Source organism: Capsicum annuum, chromosome 6, assembly GCF_002878395.1.
Source record: "Capsicum annuum cultivar UCD-10X-F1 chromosome 6, UCD10Xv1.1, whole genome shotgun sequence".
Taxonomy (NCBI): Eukaryota; Viridiplantae; Streptophyta; class Magnoliopsida; order Solanales; family Solanaceae; genus Capsicum; species Capsicum annuum.
In genome coordinates, this window is record NC_061116.1 from 164269870 (window position 1) to 164290661 (window position 20792).

Below are 20792 nucleotides of genomic sequence, written 5' to 3' on the forward strand. Positions count from 1 at the left end.
AATGTATATTTTGATTTGATTCTATGTAAATTTCGGGGAGAAACGAGAATATTTGATGTCATTTTACACTAAATATAATCCCTCTCTCTATACATAAAAGCAAAATTAAAAGCATCAAAAGAAATCAAGTGACAGCATAAGAATAACCTACTTGCCAGTTTTAGAACAAGATTAATAAATATTGTAATAATAGTTTTAAATTAAAAAATTAAAAATATTTGAATTTGAAAATACATTATTCTTTAAAAGAAATCATTAGCTTAAAAATAGAAACATATTGCATAAGAGATCTAAATCAACTCTTACTATTTCATAAACTTATCTCTTTCATATTATAAAATATATTAATAGTTATTTGATTTAATAATTAATGAATGATAAAAATATAATAACAATAACAATAATAATAATAATAATAATAATAATAATAATAATAATAATAATAAATAGTATAGTGATAGCAGGAGCAGTAATAGTATGTAGGAGTATTAGTAGTAATTGATGTCAAAATTTTCTCTAAATTCAAATTTATATATTATAGGATAAATATGAATTGTATTAAAAAAAAATACATTAAGTATATAATATTAAAATATCTAACCGTGTAAATTTTAAATTGTTAGATGAGATTTGAGGGTAGTTATTAATTTTAAAATTTAAAGAAGAAAATGCACTATGTTGTTGTGGAGAATTATTAAGAGTGTTTTAGTTATTAATTTTAATTTAAAAAATAAAATGCATTAGTTAAGATTGTGGAGAATTTTTAGGAACAGTTTAATGCCCCCTTTTTGGATAAGTGTGATGTCTCTAATATATAAATTTACAGTTTTTCATCTTTCTTTGATTATTTTCTCCACTTGCTGATCTTCAGGTTATTTACCTTTCTATTTTATTTTTTTACTTTTTTTAAAAAGAAAAACACTCTTTCAGTTTTGGTCGTTTGTTTGATATATATCTTGTGTTATAACAAACAAACAATGTAAAATATGTTATGGCCTCATTTCTATCATGTGTGTTCCTTATTACTTGATTAGTGTTATTTTACTTTATCGATTATTTTGTGTTAGTTTACTAGACATCAGATTTTGTTAACATGGTGTTGATAATAGGGAAACAATGGATGACTATCAACATAGAAACTAGAATAATTGTGCTATTTTTACTTTGTGTAAACGCATGTGTGTTGCTTAAAAAAATGTGTGCGCGCTGAAACATCATTCAATCTTGCATTTTCTGTCTTCCTCATTTTCCTTCCATTGTCGAGCATGTAGGATAATAATAATAATAGATTTCTATGGCTATCACATGCCATCATATTGTTGTTCCATTTCATAATTGCAGTCTAGAAATATTTCAATCACTTCTTTATTTATTTTTAGTCTATATGAATTTGTATACTAAAAGTTTTTTCAATTTTGTTCTCTGAACTGGCAATAAGAAGATTTTCTCTCATCAAGGTAATTTCAATTATCTTCTTTTCAAATTTACAGGTAAGTTACATGATCATTGGTTTCACTATATCTAGGTTTGCTGAATTTTTATTTTGTGCATGACTAAAATTTGATTAGAGAAAATAATATTTTCTCAGTAATTTTTACAAACTTTGATTTTTGTTTTACAGTGAGAAGCATTTTTTATATATCATGATTCTTAGTGATGACTTCTTCAACATGAATAATTTTAAGAATATCATGTTTTTATAGGAAATATATGTAATCCTAATCTAAGCATTCTATTATTTTTGCACTTTTAATTATAAATACATTTGCTTATACCATTACAATTAATTTGTAGACAATAAAATGATTCATTATTATCCCCATGATTAAATAACTAACTCAAATTTTGTCTAAATATACATTCAAAGTAGATTTAATTTTAAAGATGTTGTCTCAGTCAATGACTTTGGAATGGTGTTATTATATACCATCATCATATGATTATACATAGTATATAATAATAATAATAATAATAATAATAATAATAATAATAATAATAATATATTTGCAGTGTTTGTACATGGTAATAGTAGCAGTAAGTAATATATTATATATGAATACATTTGATTAAATATAAAATTAAATTTAAATAATTTTTTAAAATGGGGTTCTAGCTTCTTTCCCTCTTTATCTAAACAATTAGTATATTACTTAATGCATTGTTTATATTCTTCTTTTATAAAAAAATATTTTTGATTTATCATATTTTTATTTATATGTAGTAACTAGAAAGGATATGATTTTTTTCATCTTTATCTTCCTCTGTTAACGTAAACAAAAAGAAATAAATCTACATCCATTGATGCTATCTCTGTCTACTTTTCATGGCTCTTTGCCTCTCACCACAAATGACAACACCTTTAAGGATAAAAAGAAATTGACAATGGTTGAAATGGCAACTTCATTAACTACTAAAAAATTTATACGTAAATTGATTTTAAATTAAATATCGTTTCCATTATTTAATTTCAAACTATATATTGCTTAAAATTATTGGCTTTGTTCCAAAAACCATAAGGAATTCAGTACTGTAAGGAAATTGTTTCTTGAATATGAATTTAAAAGGAAAAAAAATCATTCTATACAAAAAAATTAACTATGTAATTGATATGCGTTATGTTTGTTATAATCGAAGCTACTAAATGAGATAAAATTGTATTTAATAGAGGTGAAAAGTATTTTAACTTGAATTTTAAATCATAACCATTTCTAGTAGATTAAATTATACTGGAATCTTCTTCTATTCTATATTTCATTTTATTATTTTTGTTATGCATGAAAAAGATTAATCAATTTTATTCATGTTGTAACAAAATTATTAATTATAAAAACAGAAGTAGGCAAATACTCAATCAGTATCTCTATTTATATTTTTTAGTAATACAAAATCACAATTTAATAAATAGTCAGTGCCTTTATTTATATTTATTAGTAATAAGAAATTATAATTTAGAATAAAATATAATAGATAAATCTCAATAATAAAAAATTATGGGCAATGAAATAAAAGTTAGCAAATAAATTAAATTTTGAAAAGTTTTTTCTTTTTAATTATAATAATTAAAATCTAACATTTTGTATATAAAGTAACTAAAAAATCTTGATAAACAACAGCTTAAATGAACACTAAAATATAAAAAGCTAATAAATTCAAATTCAACTTTTTGTATTTTGAAACAAGAGAAAAAAACTCAATAGCTTATGAAGTCTAACACAAAAAAAAATTAATTCAAAGTCATACTAATGAAAAGTAACTCAAATGCAGTAAAAGATATGTACAAATAGAGGATGGGGAAGCATACCGTTTTTGAACTAACTTAAAGAATATGATGAAGTAATTAGATAATAAATATATTATTATCCATAAATTTCAAACTAAAATGATGTGAACTATAAAATAAAAGTTTAAAAATAAAAGATATGCAATTAAATAAAATAAATATATCTATTTTATTTTTATATTAATAACAAGAGCACTTGATAATTTTATTAAGACAGTTGATAAGTAATAAAAGTCAATATTAACAATTTAATAATTTTAGATAGTGAACAATGTAATTTTTTTTAATAAACACACAATTCTTTATCGTTAGCTATATAGATTTGATTTTGTGATCGTTGCAGTGGGTCGGGGGGGTCGGGTGGGGGTGGGCATGGGGGTGGGGGATTTCAAGTAAATTTAATGATTAATTTTCTCATTAATGTGTGTGAAAACCGGCAAGCCCACGGAGCGGTGCGCTAGCTTAAGCAAAGCAGTTCGTTCAGGATGTTAAACTTTGTATTCAATCGGGCAAGCTTTCATATCTGATGATTTTGACTCTCTCTTTTAGCATTCCCACTTCAAAGATGAGGAAGATTACCCTGATTTTTTATTACTATACTTTTCTGAATTATTTATTAAAAAATTATATTTAATATGTCATAATTAATTTAATCAATTATATCAATGTGATACAATAAAAATTGATCAATTTTATTATTTCAATGAAAAAGTTCATATTTTTATTGACTAATGTTTTTAAAACATTCCGCGCATCACGCGGTATCTATACTAGTATAACTTAAACCAAGAACAAACAAAACCAAAAATATAGGAATTATCTTTTTGGGGGGAAATTGTATAATGATGGGTGTAACTAGATGTCATGTGTTGTGCTTAATATTCTTTGAGGATCTTTCCCAACTGTATTTCTTATATTCTAGAATTCTTGAAACAATGAATGCAAACTGATCTACTATATGGTTTTACATTGATTTTCTGGTCATATACTACACAGCCATTCTTGTTTGCAGTTTCTGCTATGATGTGGAACAGAAGGTCAATGAAAGGGAGGAGTGCTCCCGACCAGGATTTTTTTCATTTCCATGGCTCGAAACCAAAACCTCTAAATTAAGGTTAGATCCAATTCATCCACCACAACCTGTGAGTAAGTGGATCTACTGTTTGTTACTCATAGTTGCTTGCAACTCCTTGTTAATTGCACGTAAATTATAGGGAATGAATTTACATAAAAATCATGATCTTATTGTTGAACAAACGAACTAGAACAAATAGCAATAGTCATCACAATTGCAACCATTTGCAATTTGCAAATAACATAAAAAGGTTCATTTGAAACATTTTCATGTGTTTTCAAAATGACATTCAGCAACTTTAGCATGATGCACTAATTTTCAAAAAGGAAAAAGGAAAGAAGTAGAAGCCATAAAGAGTTTTCTTTTTCTTTCTTTTTTTTGGTTAAAAATTACACGCACATGGTGTTTACACCAAATCAATAAATACATGATACCTGTTTACATGTGATTTTTTCTCATTTATCCATGGTTAAGTAAACATGCATTTTCACTTCATTTAGTCACTTAACCATGGTAATCTGATACTCCATATAATTTAGTACAACACCCATGTGGGTGGGTAAACTTAGCAGTCTGATTTTTATCATCTTAACAGTAAAACATCAGCTATTAGACGATGCAAGATCATTAAAGGGCCAGAAGCATGTGTACAACCAAAAAGCTCCTTTATAAAAATATACAGTGATTTAAAATCTCATGTCCGTTACAGCAGGCCTAGCCCCATCAGAGTTCGAAATGGTTACATGAATTCAAATACCTTCATCCATTGATGTACTTTGTTTCGATACGGTACTTACAAGTTCAGTGTGAAATCAGTTGGGTTTTTCTATTCCATGTCTTAGGAGAAAGAATAATATTACAAATGCATCCGCAATGCAAGTTGAGTTGTGTTGCAAATGCAGCAAATCGTATACGAAGGATTGAAAAGAATCACACTTGGCAAAGATCAAACCATAAATTGTTATTGAGGAAGAACTGGAGCTGCAATCATACGGGTGTTGTATGATTCACAGTGTCGGCATTTCTGACCGATAATGTGGAAGAATACTTCAGTCGTATCATTACAGTCATTACACAGAATCCAAACCTGCAAAGTGATCAAGTTAAATGGGTTAAGCAAGTTGATCAAGAAGCAAAGATGTGCTGATTGCCAAGGATGACAAAGATTGAAACCTAAGGTAGTTCAGCATGGACTTTAACTATTTATTGTTGTAAATGAGGAATCAGTAAAAAGTATTCTGTATGGAGGAAAACATTTTCTAAAAAACGTTTTTCAATTTACTTATGTGCGGTTGGTCAAATTTTTGGAAAACGTTGAAAACAAGTTCCTTAAAAATGAGGAAAATGGCTTCCCTAGTAGAAGTAGGGAAAACAAGTTCCACAAGTGACATTCATGATTCCACATTGATTGTGTCCGCTCACCCTCTAACCCACCTCATCTTCCCCCACCCCCATAGCCCCCATCCCCACCACCCCACACCCCTAACCCACCCCCACCTTCCATACTTTATGTGTAGATTATAAATTAATGCCTTTAGGATAATATTTTTCGCTCACGTCCCAAACACAAGGAAATAAGTACGAAACACACTTATTTTCCTAGAAAACATTTTGCAAGAAACATGGTAACTAACAGATCCTTTACATTCATCATCATTTATGCTAAAAAGATTCATTAAGGTACTGCAGAGTGCAGAACCAAACACCCCATACCTGGTAAGCCCTCTGAAATAGACTACCAAAACAATTCAACATTAAAAATATGAGAAGAAAAGTGCAAGTGTACCTTCTTGTCTCTGAAATCTTCAGGCATAATTGTCTCTTCAATCTGAAACAAAAGATTTTGAAGTTGAAGCAGAATATAAGTTCAACTGGGTGTAGAAGATTCTTGAAAACTAGTTAAAAATAAAATTTAAGCAAAAGTCCAGTTAAATTTAGAAGTTTCCAGTTCCCAGTATCCTCGTTTTAAGAGAAACTGCAATGCAATGGAAATAGCATGTCAAGCTTGAGACGAAAATGTTTTAAGCTCAGTTCACAGAGTAAACAAGGTCATTGCCCTGAAGGAAACTTGGCAATAACAATAGCATGAGCAACTAACTTAGCAAGAACATAACTAATTTCAGAGGTAGCCGATCAATTGATAACCAGCACAGAATAACATCAGAAGTAACAGAACAATTGATAACAAACATTCATGAAACTGCAGTTTCACAGCAAGACAAAGAGAAAAGCGGATGTCAACTTAGATGTTCAAAAACGTCGTTCACTACAGGTTGAAAATAAAGGAAAAGATATGGCTCTTCAAGCAGTTATCAGTGTCGTTGTGATTAACCACAACCATTTTACAAGACGATCAAGTAGGTGAGGACTAGCAATCTTTCAGGAACCAAGTCCATTCACAATACTGAATTGCACTACACAATTTTCAAGTTGCATTAGTACTTACTGGAAATGAAATATCCTCTACTGTTGTCATATAGTTATGGGGAACTAGAAATCCACTTAAACACTGTTGTAGTAATATTTTCACGACTTTGACTCTTAATTATAAATGCAGATACCACATGCAAGATACTTTTCTTCTTTTTCCAATAAAGTCAATGAGAACTCCAATATAAGTTTGAGGATCACATTTTCTTCTCTCTCTTTTTTTTGTGTTTGTGGGGGGTCCTTATTCTTCTCCTCTTGGTAAAGAGAGCCTCTATTGTTGACCAATGGGAAAGCATGGGAGGAAAAAAGGAAGAATTTACGCAATTTCTTTTCTAAGAAAGAGATGCAGGGAAAGATGAAATTTAACTACAAGAACACCACATTTATTCAACAGAGACCAACCAAGGTAACTATGGATGTCACAAGACAAAATGACAAGCAAAAAGGATTACATGGAATAGCATCATCCCCATAATCATAAGTTCATCTTCAGAGATAAAAGTAGAATAACAACATTATGTACCAGCCCAAACTTTGTTAACTGAAACTAGAAAACCAAAACGGTTTTGAAGCACTACCAAAAATTTGTAAGCATGCTAAACCTGTTCTAAGGTTTGAGCCCTTTGAAGTAACACAAAATTTTGAAATATATGTAGGAAGAATAATCAAACTTCCTAAGCTTTTAAATATGCAGGAACTTTCTACAATAAGACTGCATCCTCAAGAAATTGGACCCAGATCAACCTCGTACAGTTAAAACTGCAAAAAACTAATGCTCTACGAACTATATAATTTTGATCCCATAAGAAATAACAGCAATTACTTTAGCATGCTTAAAAGGTAATCAACTGTGCACAAGTTTGTTAAGCCTGGAACTTTTACATGATAATATGCATCCTCTGGAAATTGGACTCAACCAACCTCCAAGAGTTTTATTTGCACCAGTTTGAAGAGCCTACCTCCTCATCCATTCTTCTCCAAACTCTTGACATATCTATGATTGATCTGGAACATATGGGACAGCAGCATCTGAATTCCATATAGAATAATAGTCAGAGAACATAAATTTTACCCTTTAATGTAGTGAGAACCAATACACAGCATAAATAGATAAAAGTAAGTGATTACTTGTCGCGCTTTATCATCTCGTGGTAGCACTCAGTGTGCATTGTGTGCCCACATTTCATTACTGTTGTGTCTTTAAGAGAATCAAAGAGATACTGCATGTCGAAAATTATCACAGCAATGAAAAGAATTTGTGGCAGGATCCATACCGAAGGAATAACACACTTAAGAAACAATACCTCATAACAAATGGGACAATGATGCCGCATAGAGTTCTCCACACATGAGTGGTTATTACGTAAACTAACTGAATAGCAAGAACCTGCATAATGAACAGCTTAAGGGGAAGAAACTATAACATTTTCAGCACTGAAATGACAGAGATAGAAGATGCCACAACATAATATGAATGCCTACTGGTGAGAGAATTTATACCAAAAAGAAAAGGAAGAGAAGTAAAATGCTTTAGTTTAGTTGGAATATGTTTGTCAACGAGGACAGTCCGGTCCGGGACGAACCAAGAGAATGGGGACCGTGGGTTTGGGGTGGGGGCTGCAGGGGATAGATAAGGAGAACGGGCAGGGACGGATCTTGGGTCTATGATTCAGGGGAATGGCGAGATTGATGAGGATGTCTCTAATCGTATTGGAGCAGGTTGGATGAAGTGGAGGCTCGCCTCGGGAATGTTGTGTGATAAGAAGATGCCCCTTAAGCTTAAAGGCAAATTCTACAGAGTGGCAGTCCGTCCGGCCATGCTGTATGGAATAGAGTGTTGGCCAGTCAAGAACTCCCACATTCAAAAATTGAAGGTGGCGGAAATGAGAATGTTGCGTTGGATGTGTTGACTTACAAGAGGGGATCGAGTTAGGAATGAGATTATCCGGGAGAAGGTGGGAGTGGCTTCGGTGGAGGATAAGATGCGGGAAGGAAGATTGAGATGGTTTGGGCATGTGATGAGGAGGGGCACGGATGCCCCAATTCGTAGGTGTGAGAGGCTAGCTTTGGATGGCTTCAGGAGGAGTAGAGGTAGGCCGAAGAAATACTGGAGGGAGGTGATTAGACACGACATGGAGTAGCTACAGCTTACTGAGGACATGACCCTAGATAGGAAGGTGTGGAGGTCGCGGATAAGGGTAGAAGGCTAGTGTGTAGTTAGGTGAGATCTTATATAGCCGAGTTAGTAATCTTAGGACTGTGTCCATAGGTAGGAGTCTCTAGCCAAGAGAGTTTGGGTGTGGTGGGTGTCTTTGGTCTGTGAGTGTATGTTCCTACTTGGTGGGTGTCATTTTTCTTAGTCCTTATTTCATTTAGTTCTTATTTCTCTTATTTCATATTTCGCTAATTTCTATTTTTGTTAATTTTATTCCATATTTCTGTTATGTCATCTATCCTGCTTCTTGTTTCATTACAACCTTGTTTACTGTTCTTCATCTTGAGCCGGGGGTCTATCAGAAACAGCCTCTCTACTTCTTCGGAGGTAGCGGTATGGACTGCGTACATTTTACCCTCCCCAGACCCCACTTTGTGGGAATACACTGGGTTTGTTGTTGTTGTTGTTGTTGTTGTTGTGAGACCGGCCCACCCCACGGACCCTTTAAAAAAGTGGGTCAGCTTAGTGGGTCTGGCTTCTTTTTTCAAAAAACTTAATTTAATTCTAACTGTTAAACACAAAAGAGTTGTTAGAATTATTTAAAAAAAAAAAAAACTCAAATATTTAAGCTTTAGATTTTATTAAGTATAACTTTGAACTACTCCCTCAGTTTCAATTTGTTTCTCTTACTTCTTGTTTTAGTCTGTTTCTAAAAGAATGTCTATTTCCTTTTTTGATAACACTTTATTCCAACTTTCCACATAGCATATTTAAGACGACAAGATTAAAAGGTATTTTGAGCTCAAGGATGTGATGCTACCGAACTGCCCAGAGAATTGCCGCCTAAGCAGGACATTGATCGGAGGATCGAACTTGTTCCTGGATCAATGTCACCGGCACGTCCTCCTTATCGCATGTCTTCTTTGGAATTGGCGAAATTAAGGAAGTAACTGTCTAAGTTGCTTGAGTGGTCTGATTCAGCCTTCGAAGGGTCAAATATGGCGCACCCATTCTGTTCCAGAAGAAGCAAGATTGGAACATTGTGAATGTGTGTGGACTATAGGGCACTAAATAAGGTAATTGTGAATAATAAGTACATGGGGGCTGGGGTTGAGGCTGCTGATGAAAGACATGCTGGATAGGCTTTCTAAGTATAGTTTTTTCACTAAGTTAGATTTGAGATCGGGTAATTGGTAGGTTCACATAGCCGAGGGGGATGCCCCTTAAGACCACTTGGGTAACTAGGTATGGTAGATTTCAGCTCCCTGTAATGTCGTTTGGGGCTTTGGGCTAACCAATGCCCCCCAACTACTTTCTGCAAATTAATGAATCATGTTCTTTATGAGCACCCCGATGACTTTGTAGTAGTTTACTTAGATGATATGATCATTTATAATAGAACTCTAGAAGATCATTTGATGCACTTGAAGAAGGTGATGCAATGACAAAGAATTTCAACTCTGTCAAAATGGAGAAATAGAATTTTTTAGACGAGAAATCAAGATTCTGGGTCACTTGGTTAGTTGAAAATAAAGTGAGAATGGATCCAAAGAAGGTGCAAACAATTGTTGATTCACAGGCACCAAGTGGGGTAAAAGAATTAACATCGTTTTTTGGGTTTGGCAAATTACTACCTGAAGTTCATTGCGGGCTATTCAAAAAGGGATGCTCCTTTGACTGGATTGTTGAAAAAGAATGTCAAGTGGGCTTGGTCAGATCCAAGTGACAAGATTTTCAATGCATTGAAGACCATTGAAGTACACATTGATGCATCTGATTATACAGTGAGGGCGTGCTAGTCAGGGAGGATCATCTGGAAGAGTTTGAGAGCAGAAAGTTGAATCCTGCGGAGCAATGATATTCTGCTCAAAGAGAGAAGATGCTTGCAGTACTCCATTATTACCATCAAATTTGGTGAGTATACCTACTTGGAACAAAGTTTATTGTTAGGGCAGACAATGTGGCAATACGTACTTCAAAACTCAACAGAAATTGAGTGCATAGCTAGCATGGTGGCAGGAGTTTCTTGCAGAATATGACTTTGTGTGGGTATACAAACCTAGAAAGCAAAATCAAGTTGTGGATACATTGAGTCATAAAGAGGTATTTGTTGTTGTTTATTCACTTACTAGGAATTTTTAGATACAATTAACTATACGTCGTAAATGATCTATTGTATGTCAAACTGATGGAACAAGTGAAAGAGCGGACAGTTAGACGATATTGGATTGAGAATAATCTGTAAGGGAGGAGAATCGTTGCTACTCAAGGTGTTGGATTGTGTCGAACTCTTCAAAAAAGACACATGATACTACATATGCTGGTCATCCGAGTGTTCAAAGGATGATGGGTGTTATTGTGTCAAAATTATGTTTGACCAAAAATGGAAATGACATTGAGGGTTTAGTGAAGACTTGTCTTATGTGTCAACTTGACAAGACTGAATGGAAGAAAGAAGCTGGATTGCGACAGCTCTAACCAGTTCTGGAGCATCTGTGGACTTCCGTTTCTATGGATTTCATCAATGGGTTTCCATCAATTATGGTTGTGGTAGACAGGTTCTCAAAGTATGAGATTTTATTACTGCTCCTACTATTTGTTCTTTTGAGATAGCTGCTAAATTGTTCTATAGGTATGTAGTAACAAACTTTGAGGAAGTGATGTGAGTTATCGAGATTTGAGATTCACAGGCCAATTTTGGACTGCTTTATTCAAGATGATGGGTACTTATTTGAAGTTCTCAACAGTGAATCGCCCGCAAATGAATGAACAGACCAAAAGGATAAATCATCTACTTGAAGAGTACTTACTTTATTATGTGACTGCTAATCAAGGAAACTGGTTAAGTTACTAGATAGTGCACAGACTTGTTACAATTAGCACAGGTCTTCGGCAACTGAGAAGATCCATTTGAGAAGGTGTTGGAGATGCAGCTCGACACACCACTGGTAGTCACTAAATGTATGCGTGTGACAAGCAAGAATTGTTGGCGAGGGGCAAGACAATTTGAGAAAGGCGTCAAAGCAAATGAAGAAGTTCGCTGACAAACATATGCTTGATTTGGGATTCCAGATTGCAGACAAGGTGTTGTTGAAACTAACTCCACAAATCTGGAAGAAAATTAGTAGCAAGGCAAGACACCGCGGACTGATTCCAAAGTATGACGGGCCTTTTTCAGTTGCAGAAAAGGTGGGCGGAGTAGCATATCGGCTTAATCTACTGGAAAAACTCAAAAGTGCACCCCCACTTTCCATGTAAGTTTTCTGAAACCGTTGATGCTGAGGATCCAGCAAGGGCGGCACCCAGACATGCTCGTCCTATGGTGCGGAAGCAATATGAGGGGACAATTGAGAAAACCTTGGATCACCAGACATTGGGTTATAGCAAGAAGAATAGGCGGACAGAATTTCTGATTCAATGCAAGGACAAGCATGAGCATAATACAACTTGGGAAAAAGGGGTGCAGTTGTGGCAGTTCGAAGACCAAATCAAGGCGTACTTGGATTCTGCCTCGTCGAGAGCAACCAGCTCATCTGGTTGGGGAAGTTTGTTGCCACTCGACTTGACTAATCATACATGGCACGAGCATGACAAGGGATTTACATGATGGACCCTTGGCATGACCCTATAACGGTTGTTGGCATGATGTTGGCATGAGGCAAGACAGCCCGGCAAGGGCATTTGCAGTCAAGGCATGGACTGTGACGCCATGGCATGTGCCTAGGTACCAAGTCATGATAAGACCTTCGCATTGGCGTGGCTAAGGCAAGGCAAGGCAAGGCAGTGTGTGGAAAAAGCATGTAAAGGGTTGGACAAGCTAAGCTAAGACAAGGCAAGATAGATGGACCAGGCAAGGTCAAGGGCATGCGGCGCAGACAGGCTTCCCAAAAATGGCATGAAAGCAGGAAAGGTGTGAAGGACCCAGCGAGACACTGGCCGGTTGGGACCAAAACAAGCTGGCAGTGCCTGGGTGCCTTGCACATTTGTGCAGTTGGGCGGTTCTTGACTTTTAGCCGACATTGACCTAGCTGGCAAAGGCAGTTGCCTTGTAATTCGAATTATTTTGAATCCTTTGGCAGTTTGGGATGTCAACGGCATAGGATAGGATAAGGCTCATGCGCTTGGCATGTCGCAAGGTCAAGTGGCACCATATAGGGGCACTACCAGACTTGTCACAAGGAAAACCTAGCTGGCAAAGGCAGTTGCCTTGTAATTCGAATTATTTTGAATCCTTTGGCAGTTTGGGATGTCAACGGCATAGGATAGGATAAGGCTCATGCGCTTGGCATGTCACAAGGCCAAGTGGCACCATATAGGGGCACTGCCAGACTTGTCACAAGGCAAAATGGTTGTGTTGGCTAAACTTTTGTAAGGCTGAGTTTGTGTTCTTTTTTTTTTTTTTTGTTGATAACCGTGTTGTCCGGGCAAGCTTGCACGCACCTTGACTAAATCCACGGGATACCTGCCACCTCCCACCAGCATCAGGTACCAGATAACTCTGTCCACCGAGGCTAGAACAGATGGGAAGAAAACACCTATTGTTTGTCTCTATTGGGAATTGAACCTAAGACCTCATGATGCTCATCCCAACTTCATTGAACCATTAGGCCACACCCTTGGGTGCAAGTTCGTGTGTTCTTTGTAGCATGAGTTTGAGTGTTCTTTGTAGCATGAGTTTAATACAAAGTAGGGAAGTGATTCTTGTATGTGCCTTGTGTGATATTTTTGTATGCCTTAAATATTCTACCGTGTTCTTTATAGCACGAGTTTAATACAAAGTTGGGAAGAGATTCTTGTATGTGCCGCATCTGATATTTTTGTATGCCTACAATATTCTAAGAGTTAAAGTAGACTTGAGGAAAAAAGAAGAAGACTGAGTCACAGTGCCTGACTATCCTGCGGGGTTAAACCGTAAACGAAGAAAAATTGACCCCGCAACAACTCTGCTTGCATTGACCAACCAACTAATTAACCAGTGACATGAGAAAGCAGGGAATTTCAACCACTCAAAGCACACTTAGATGGAGTTTCACCATGAGAACTCTAGGAAATACTGGGACAATACTCCGATATACCACACTCCGCAAGGGAGAAAAAGACAATAACAACAACAAAGTGTGCATGTATATAAGACTGATACCATGCATGTACAATCGTGTTTACCCAAGTTGCGTGGACTATTCAATTTCGATGCCACACCCGTGTTGGATTCTCCAAAAGTAAACTGCTTTTGGAGAATCCAACACGCAGCCACTGACATTTTTGAAGAGTCCTAGCAACATAGGTGTTTACAACTAGTATAGAGTGAGTAAATAAAATCTTTGTATAGACTTTGATAATTTACAAGTGCATAAACAATAAAGTAAAAAACAAAGATCCATGCTTGTAATTTACGAACATATTTTGTAATCAAAAAACAGGATTGAAGCATCCATACTTGGTATTCTTTAAGATTACAATCTAAGGAAAAAAGAATTTAATTATATACTGCCCATTTAATGTTAGTCGCTAGTAATTCTTTCTTCAGTCCCATAGAAGACAAGTCAATAACAGGAACGATAGGAAATACTGGGACAATACTCCGATATACCACACTCCGCAAGGGAGAAAAAGACAATAACAACAAGTGTGCATGTATATAAGACTGATACCATGCATGTACAATCGTGTTTACCCAAGTTGCGTGGACTATTCAATTTCGATGCCACACCCGTGTTGGATTCTCCAAAAGTAAACTGCTTTCGAAAAATCCAACACGCAGCCACTGACATTTTTGAAGAGTCCTAGCAACATAGGTGTTTACAACTAGTATAGAGTGAGTAAATAAAATCTTTGTATAGACTTTGATAATTTACAAGTGCATAAACAATAAAGTAAAAAACAAAGATCCATGCTTGTAATTTACGAACATATTTTGTAATCAAAAAACAGGATTGAAGCATCCATACTTGGTATTCTTTAAGATTACAATCTAAGGAAAAAAGAATTTAATTCTATACTGCCCATTTAATGTTAGTCGCTAGTAATTCTTTCTTCAGTCCCATAGAAGACAAGTCAAGAACAGGAACGAATAGAAAATATTTTAAAGGATGAGAGACCCAATAGAGTCCCACAGTACAGATTACAGAATCACCAACGCTTTCACAGTTTAGCAAATAAAGAAAAATCAAGTGACATAACAAACTTGAGAAAAAGAAAGCAGTTCCAGTGGAACTCAAAAAATAATAAGAAATTGTAATGCGCACCACACTTCTTGCAGTGAAAAAAGTTCTGACGACCACCAACTCTGCACAAAAGATAATATTCTAATTGGCATACTTCAGAAGCACCAAAATATTCAATATAAAGCTACCAGTGCAACGTGTATACTAACCTGCAGATTCCACAATCATCACAATGAAACTGCCCTTTGTCTATCTGTAACAGTGGAGTAGACAAATAAGTGCATTGATATAGTAGTTGGTAAAAGTGTCTAAACCTTAAAGAATTGCAGAAACTGAGCTCTGAGCAAGTGGTAACGAATAAATCTCATTCAGTCTAAGCACAGGATAATTACATCATCGTCATAGAATTTGCACACTTCACAGAAGTATTCTCCCATATTTACACCACAATTTGTACAAACATGAGCAACCTAAATTGAAAAAGAGAAAGACATAAGAAAATTGATTCATATATCACCAAACGAGAAACACAAATCAAATTCAAAAAAGCTACATTCAAATAAAGGGACACGTACTGGCTGCTCTGTATCGCAAACTGAACAAATGACCTGACATGCCAAAAGAAAACATACTTTGTGTAAGAATTTCCAAACCATAATATCAAAGAAGAATAAACCGCAAAATAATACCTGCTTGACATCATGTCGAACCAGTTCATGCCGATCAAAAATATTGCGCAACAAGCTCTAGTGAAATAAACACAGCGCAAAAATATGACAAACTGTCATCAGATTGTTAATAAAGCAGACAAAAGAGGGGCAGCCCGGTGCACTAAACTCCTGCTGATTCACGGGATCCTGGGAAAGGCCAGACCACAAAGGTCTATAATACGCAGTCTTACCCTGCATTTCTACAAGAGACTGAGGAGCAAAAGATTGTTTCCACAGCTCGAACCCAACAACTTTACCAGTTACACCAAGGCTCCCCCCTCAAATTCAAGATAAAAGGGATTGTCCGATTACCATTGCTTCATTGTGACAATGGCGACAATCAAAGACTTCATTGCAACAAGGTGCCCTGATCCTGCATCTTCTCCTATAGTGCACGCATCTATCACATCCCCATAAATCAATCATCTAATCATAATAAACTTAAACAACAATCTAGAGGAAAATCTATTAAATCCCAATCAGACACTAACAATGTTTCAATCTTGAAACTTACAACAGACAATCCCACGTAAACTTGAAGTTTACCCGCACCCAAGGGTGTGGCTAGTGGTCAATGAAGTGGGTAGAGAACATGAGATCTCGGGTTCAAATCCTAGTAGAGACAAAAACATACTACGCGATTCCTCCCATCTATCCTCCAGGCCACAAGCCACAGAGTTATGCTGCTGGTGGGAAGCAGCAGGTATGAATTAAATCGAGCTACGCGAAAGCTGACCCAAACACCATGGTTACCAAAAAAAAAAACATGGAAGTTCACCCACAAGCTAAATAAAGGCATTGCATAATTTACTTCACTAATCAAACAGTCAAAGAGGCACATTTACACACATTACAGCCTAAATCTGAAGGATAACATACATAATATATACATTAAAAATGCATAAATGTACATTATTTTTTCGTACCCATAACCCATTTTGCCAAAATCAAGGCGTTCATTGGAGGAGCCTTCCATTTTTTTGCAGCAAAACTAAGTAGACCCACCACCCCCCGCTAACAAAGAAAATGGTAATTAGCCGAGGGAGGAGGGCAGAGGAGACAAAGAGGGATGGGCTGAAAACCCAAAATTCAATCAAAGTGAAAATGACATCACGTAAAGTGACAAGGACCTTTATATATGCTGCCATTTAATTATTCAGACTACCCTCTTTAAGATATTGCAACAATTTACAATTTTAACCAAACAAAAAAATACTACCTCCGTCCCATTTTATGTGTTATCATTTAATTAAGCATAAAATTTAAGAAATAAGTGATAATTTTATAAAATTTTCAAAATTACCCTCTTAGTGTTTACTTTTTAGTTGACTTTTCTTAATAAGTAGAACCCACTAAAAATAAATGAGAATAATGTTATTATATAATTTTGAGACGATTAAAAAGGAAATGACACACATAAAATAAAACGGAGGGAGTATATATATACAATAGTATTAAATATTCCATATTTGGAAATAAAGAAATACTCTATCTATCGCCCTCAAATTATCTATCATGATTTATAAAAAATAATTATTTAAATTATTTATCACTTTAATAATTCAAGATAAAAATAATTACATGTTCACATTTTATTTTGTTATAACAGTAATTTTTAAAAATTACAAATATCTCAATTAATATATCGACACATAGACAAAGTAAATATATAATAAAAATAGATTACACTTTAAAATATAAATAAGAATAAAACAATTTCAATTTCTTTTGATATAGCTTAAGATTTGTGTATAAAAGTAACATGATAAATAATTTAAAATGAAAATACAACAAGACTAAAGGTGACGAATGAAGTAAATTCTATGGCTAAATTCTTACCGCAAAATGTACTGATTGAGGAACGAAGAATGAATCTCACGATTGTTGAAATACTTGTAAACCAAAAAAAAAAAAAAGAACAAGACTAAAGGTGGCGTGGGGTGGAGGAAGAGGATAAGATAGTTGGCTTGTGACCTGTGGAGCATGGGAGACAAAAAGGATAAGCGCCGTTAATTGGCGAATAGTGAAGGGTTATAACTTATAACCTTGTTATGGGCATCTACACAAAACAGTTTTGATATGCGAAGCCATTGGGCATTGACCACCAAAGGTACTTGGTTGACAGTTGACATTGGGTCAGTAAAAAATGATTTAACTTTAAAAATTAATTTCTCTTTAGATGTCTCGTATTGGGATTAAATCAAATTCAAAAGTTTTATAGTGGGGTTAAAGGAGTAAAATGTTTTTATTTAACGAAGGTGAATTCACGTTAGGAAAACTCAGATCTAAAATTTCTAGTTAATTACTCTACCATAACTTTTGTTAAAAGGGTTCATATAGGTTGATTCACCTCCGAAGTATGATCCTTCTTTGTTAAAATATACTTTCCTCTATTGGACAAGTTCGAAAAATAATAAATAAATTAAACTAACAATTATATAATTTTTTAATATAAAAGAGAATTGTAGTATTTTCTTACAGATAAATTTATAGATTTTAAATTTCATATTATCAAATTAATTGCTGAAAGAACAAGGTACAACAATTAAGGGGCGATTGGAGCAGTGGCATGGCTATTTTGGAGGGAATTGAACATAAATTCTCAATGCGAGACCTCTAGGGGTGATCAAATTGGTTAGGCAGGAAATTTTCTTAAGCGATATTTCTTGGTCGAGCTTATTGCGCGGACGTACCTGATGCGACTTACTTTTACTGTATGATTTGTGGGATTTTATCATGTGCGCATCTAAAGAATAGCGACTATTACTTTTATCATCCAAAATTTAATCTCAATTTGAGACCTTTTTGTGTAAACACCTTAACAGTCTAGTGGTGCTAACAAAATATTGGCCTAGTGATTAACAAATTAAGGTGGAAGCGCGGTAATCAAATGGTTTCCTAATAAGATGTGATTTTTTTGGTCAACCGTGTTAGATGCTATCAGTTAATATTAGTTGATGTGGCATAAATGTATATCTATAATTTATAACATATTAAAAGTGTGAATACTGTTAGAAAAATGATTTGAACTTTTTGCCCTTCATTAAAAGTCTTCGCCATAAGTAAAATCGTCTTTTCACATCATTAATTTATTATATAATTATATTTATAATATTAATTCCTAAAATATATAAAACTAAGGATTCCTAAAATATATTAAAATATAATATAATATATTATAAAATAATATAATATATGGCAATCCCCCCTTTTCACGTTATGATCCTAAAATGAAAAAAAAAGCTACCCTAAGTAATTTATTTAGTTAAAAACATAATATAGTACCTTAAATAATTTAATAACATAATTGATTGTTACTTTTCCAAAAGAAAAAATATTTTTTTTCCTTATTTAAAGAATCTTTTTCTTAGAAGAAAAGAATTTGAACTTCTATAAATTGATTATTATTTCTTTCACATCAACGTAGAAATATTATTCTCCTAATATTACAGTTTTCTTTATATCAGTTATATGTAGATTTAATTTATTACAAATTATGTTTTTATAATTTCTCTTTGTTATCGTTGTTTAAGATTTCTTTGTTTCTTGATGATATAAAGAAAATTAAATAATAAATATTTGTATTATTCTTCATCTTTCTCTATTTTCTTTTTCCTATTTTGTGTTGTAGGAATATGAATTTCAACAGTTTATAATCAGGTGTTTCATTTATATTTTCTATAAATTTTGCACTGTTAGGCTATCACTTTATGATTTTTTACGATTTATGATTAAAGAATTCTAAATCTTGATTTTGTCGTTGAAGATTTTTTTTGTTTCTTGATGATGTAAATAAAAATTAAAAAATAAATATGTGTATTATTCTTCATCTTTCTCAATTTTTCTATTGATAATAAATGTCTTTCTTTCTTTTTTTTTTTTCTATTTGTGTTGCAGGAATATGTAGCTTCTCAAAGGTTTATATTCAAATATTTTTTTCATGTATATTTTCTATAAATTTTGTATTGTTATACTATGACTTTATAATTTTCTCTATAATTAATAATTAAAGAATCCTAAAATATATGATAGTAGGAAAATAATTACTTTAGCTCAAAAAAATAAAATTATTATTTTAATAATTTATTTGTGCACAGAAAAGGGGTATTCTAATTCCATAATACGTATTGTAAAATTAATTATAGTAGAACACACAATTTTTTTTTTTAAAAAAAGTAACATAGAGAAAGTCTTAAATAGTAAAGATGACAAAAAATAAAATGGAATGAACTAAAGTTGTATTATAATTACTTTAAAATATTTAGTCGCATCAATAGTTTAGAATTAAATGTTTAGGTTTATTTGAAATAATATGTTAAATAATTTATGAAAGAAAACTAATTTTTTTTCATAGTTTGGTGTCTTTCTTTGAAGGAAAAGTTTTTGAATTTGAATTTTTATAAATTGAGAATTATTCCTTTTTGTGACAATATGATACGAAACAAAAATAGGTTAAAGTGATTTTTGAGGAAAAATGTGGTGACGAGTTATCATATTTTTCTTTAAGTATAATTTTTATCTTAAAAGTTTTATGTTATTTTTTAAAAAAGTTGTTTACTTAACTCCAACATACATACAATAATTTATTTTTTATAAAAATTTATTATTAATTAACACGAGACACACGTGCAAAACATGTATATTTGACTAGTATTTAAATATATCGCTACAATAAAAAATAAATAAATAAAGAGAATCAAATTATGGAACACAAACTCCATGCAGGAAGAATTGCACTTTTAATCCTTCATTATTGATGGTCTTTCATTTTAACTATCATATAAACCAAGCTTTACGTATATTACTAAAAACATTTTAATTATTTAAAGTGTGTATTTTTAGTCCCTTGCTTGACAAATATGTTATATAAAGATTATTTTAAGAACTATATTATCCTCAATTTAGTGCACTGTGGTGGGACCCTTCTCCAAAACATGTACATAGCAAGATCTTAGTGCATCAGGCTCTCTTTGTTATC

At 33.4% G+C, this 20792-nt stretch overlaps 1 protein-coding gene across 11 annotated transcripts; it reads right to left on the reverse strand.

Moving 5' to 3' along the window:
• Positions 1–5001: 5001 nt before the first annotated feature.
• LOC107873058 (E3 ubiquitin-protein ligase MIEL1) lies at positions 5002–18162 on the reverse strand. Of its 11 annotated transcripts, none has more exons than XM_016719764.2 (12): positions 17654–18162; positions 16127–16214; positions 15794–15850; positions 15680–15712; positions 15497–15574; positions 15314–15357; positions 15186–15226; positions 8090–8172; positions 7914–8005; positions 7745–7814; positions 6142–6183; positions 5002–5442 (listed from the first exon to the last, which is right to left on the reverse strand). In XM_016719764.2, exons 1-12 carry the CDS (start codon positions 17797–17799, stop codon positions 5317–5319), a joined length of 900 nt encoding a protein of 299 aa, XP_016575250.2. In that variant the 5' UTR covers positions 17800–18162; the 3' UTR covers positions 5002–5316. The 11 variants fall into 11 exon arrangements, 10 of the variants coding, with proteins under 10 accessions (XP_016575250.2, XP_016575251.2, XP_016575253.1 ...); XM_016719765.2 differs by having other exon boundaries at positions 16127–16199; positions 17654–17882; XM_016719767.2 differs by lacking the exon at positions 17654–18162 and adding an exon at positions 16741–16967.
• Between the last annotated feature and the right edge of the window lie 2630 nt (positions 18163–20792).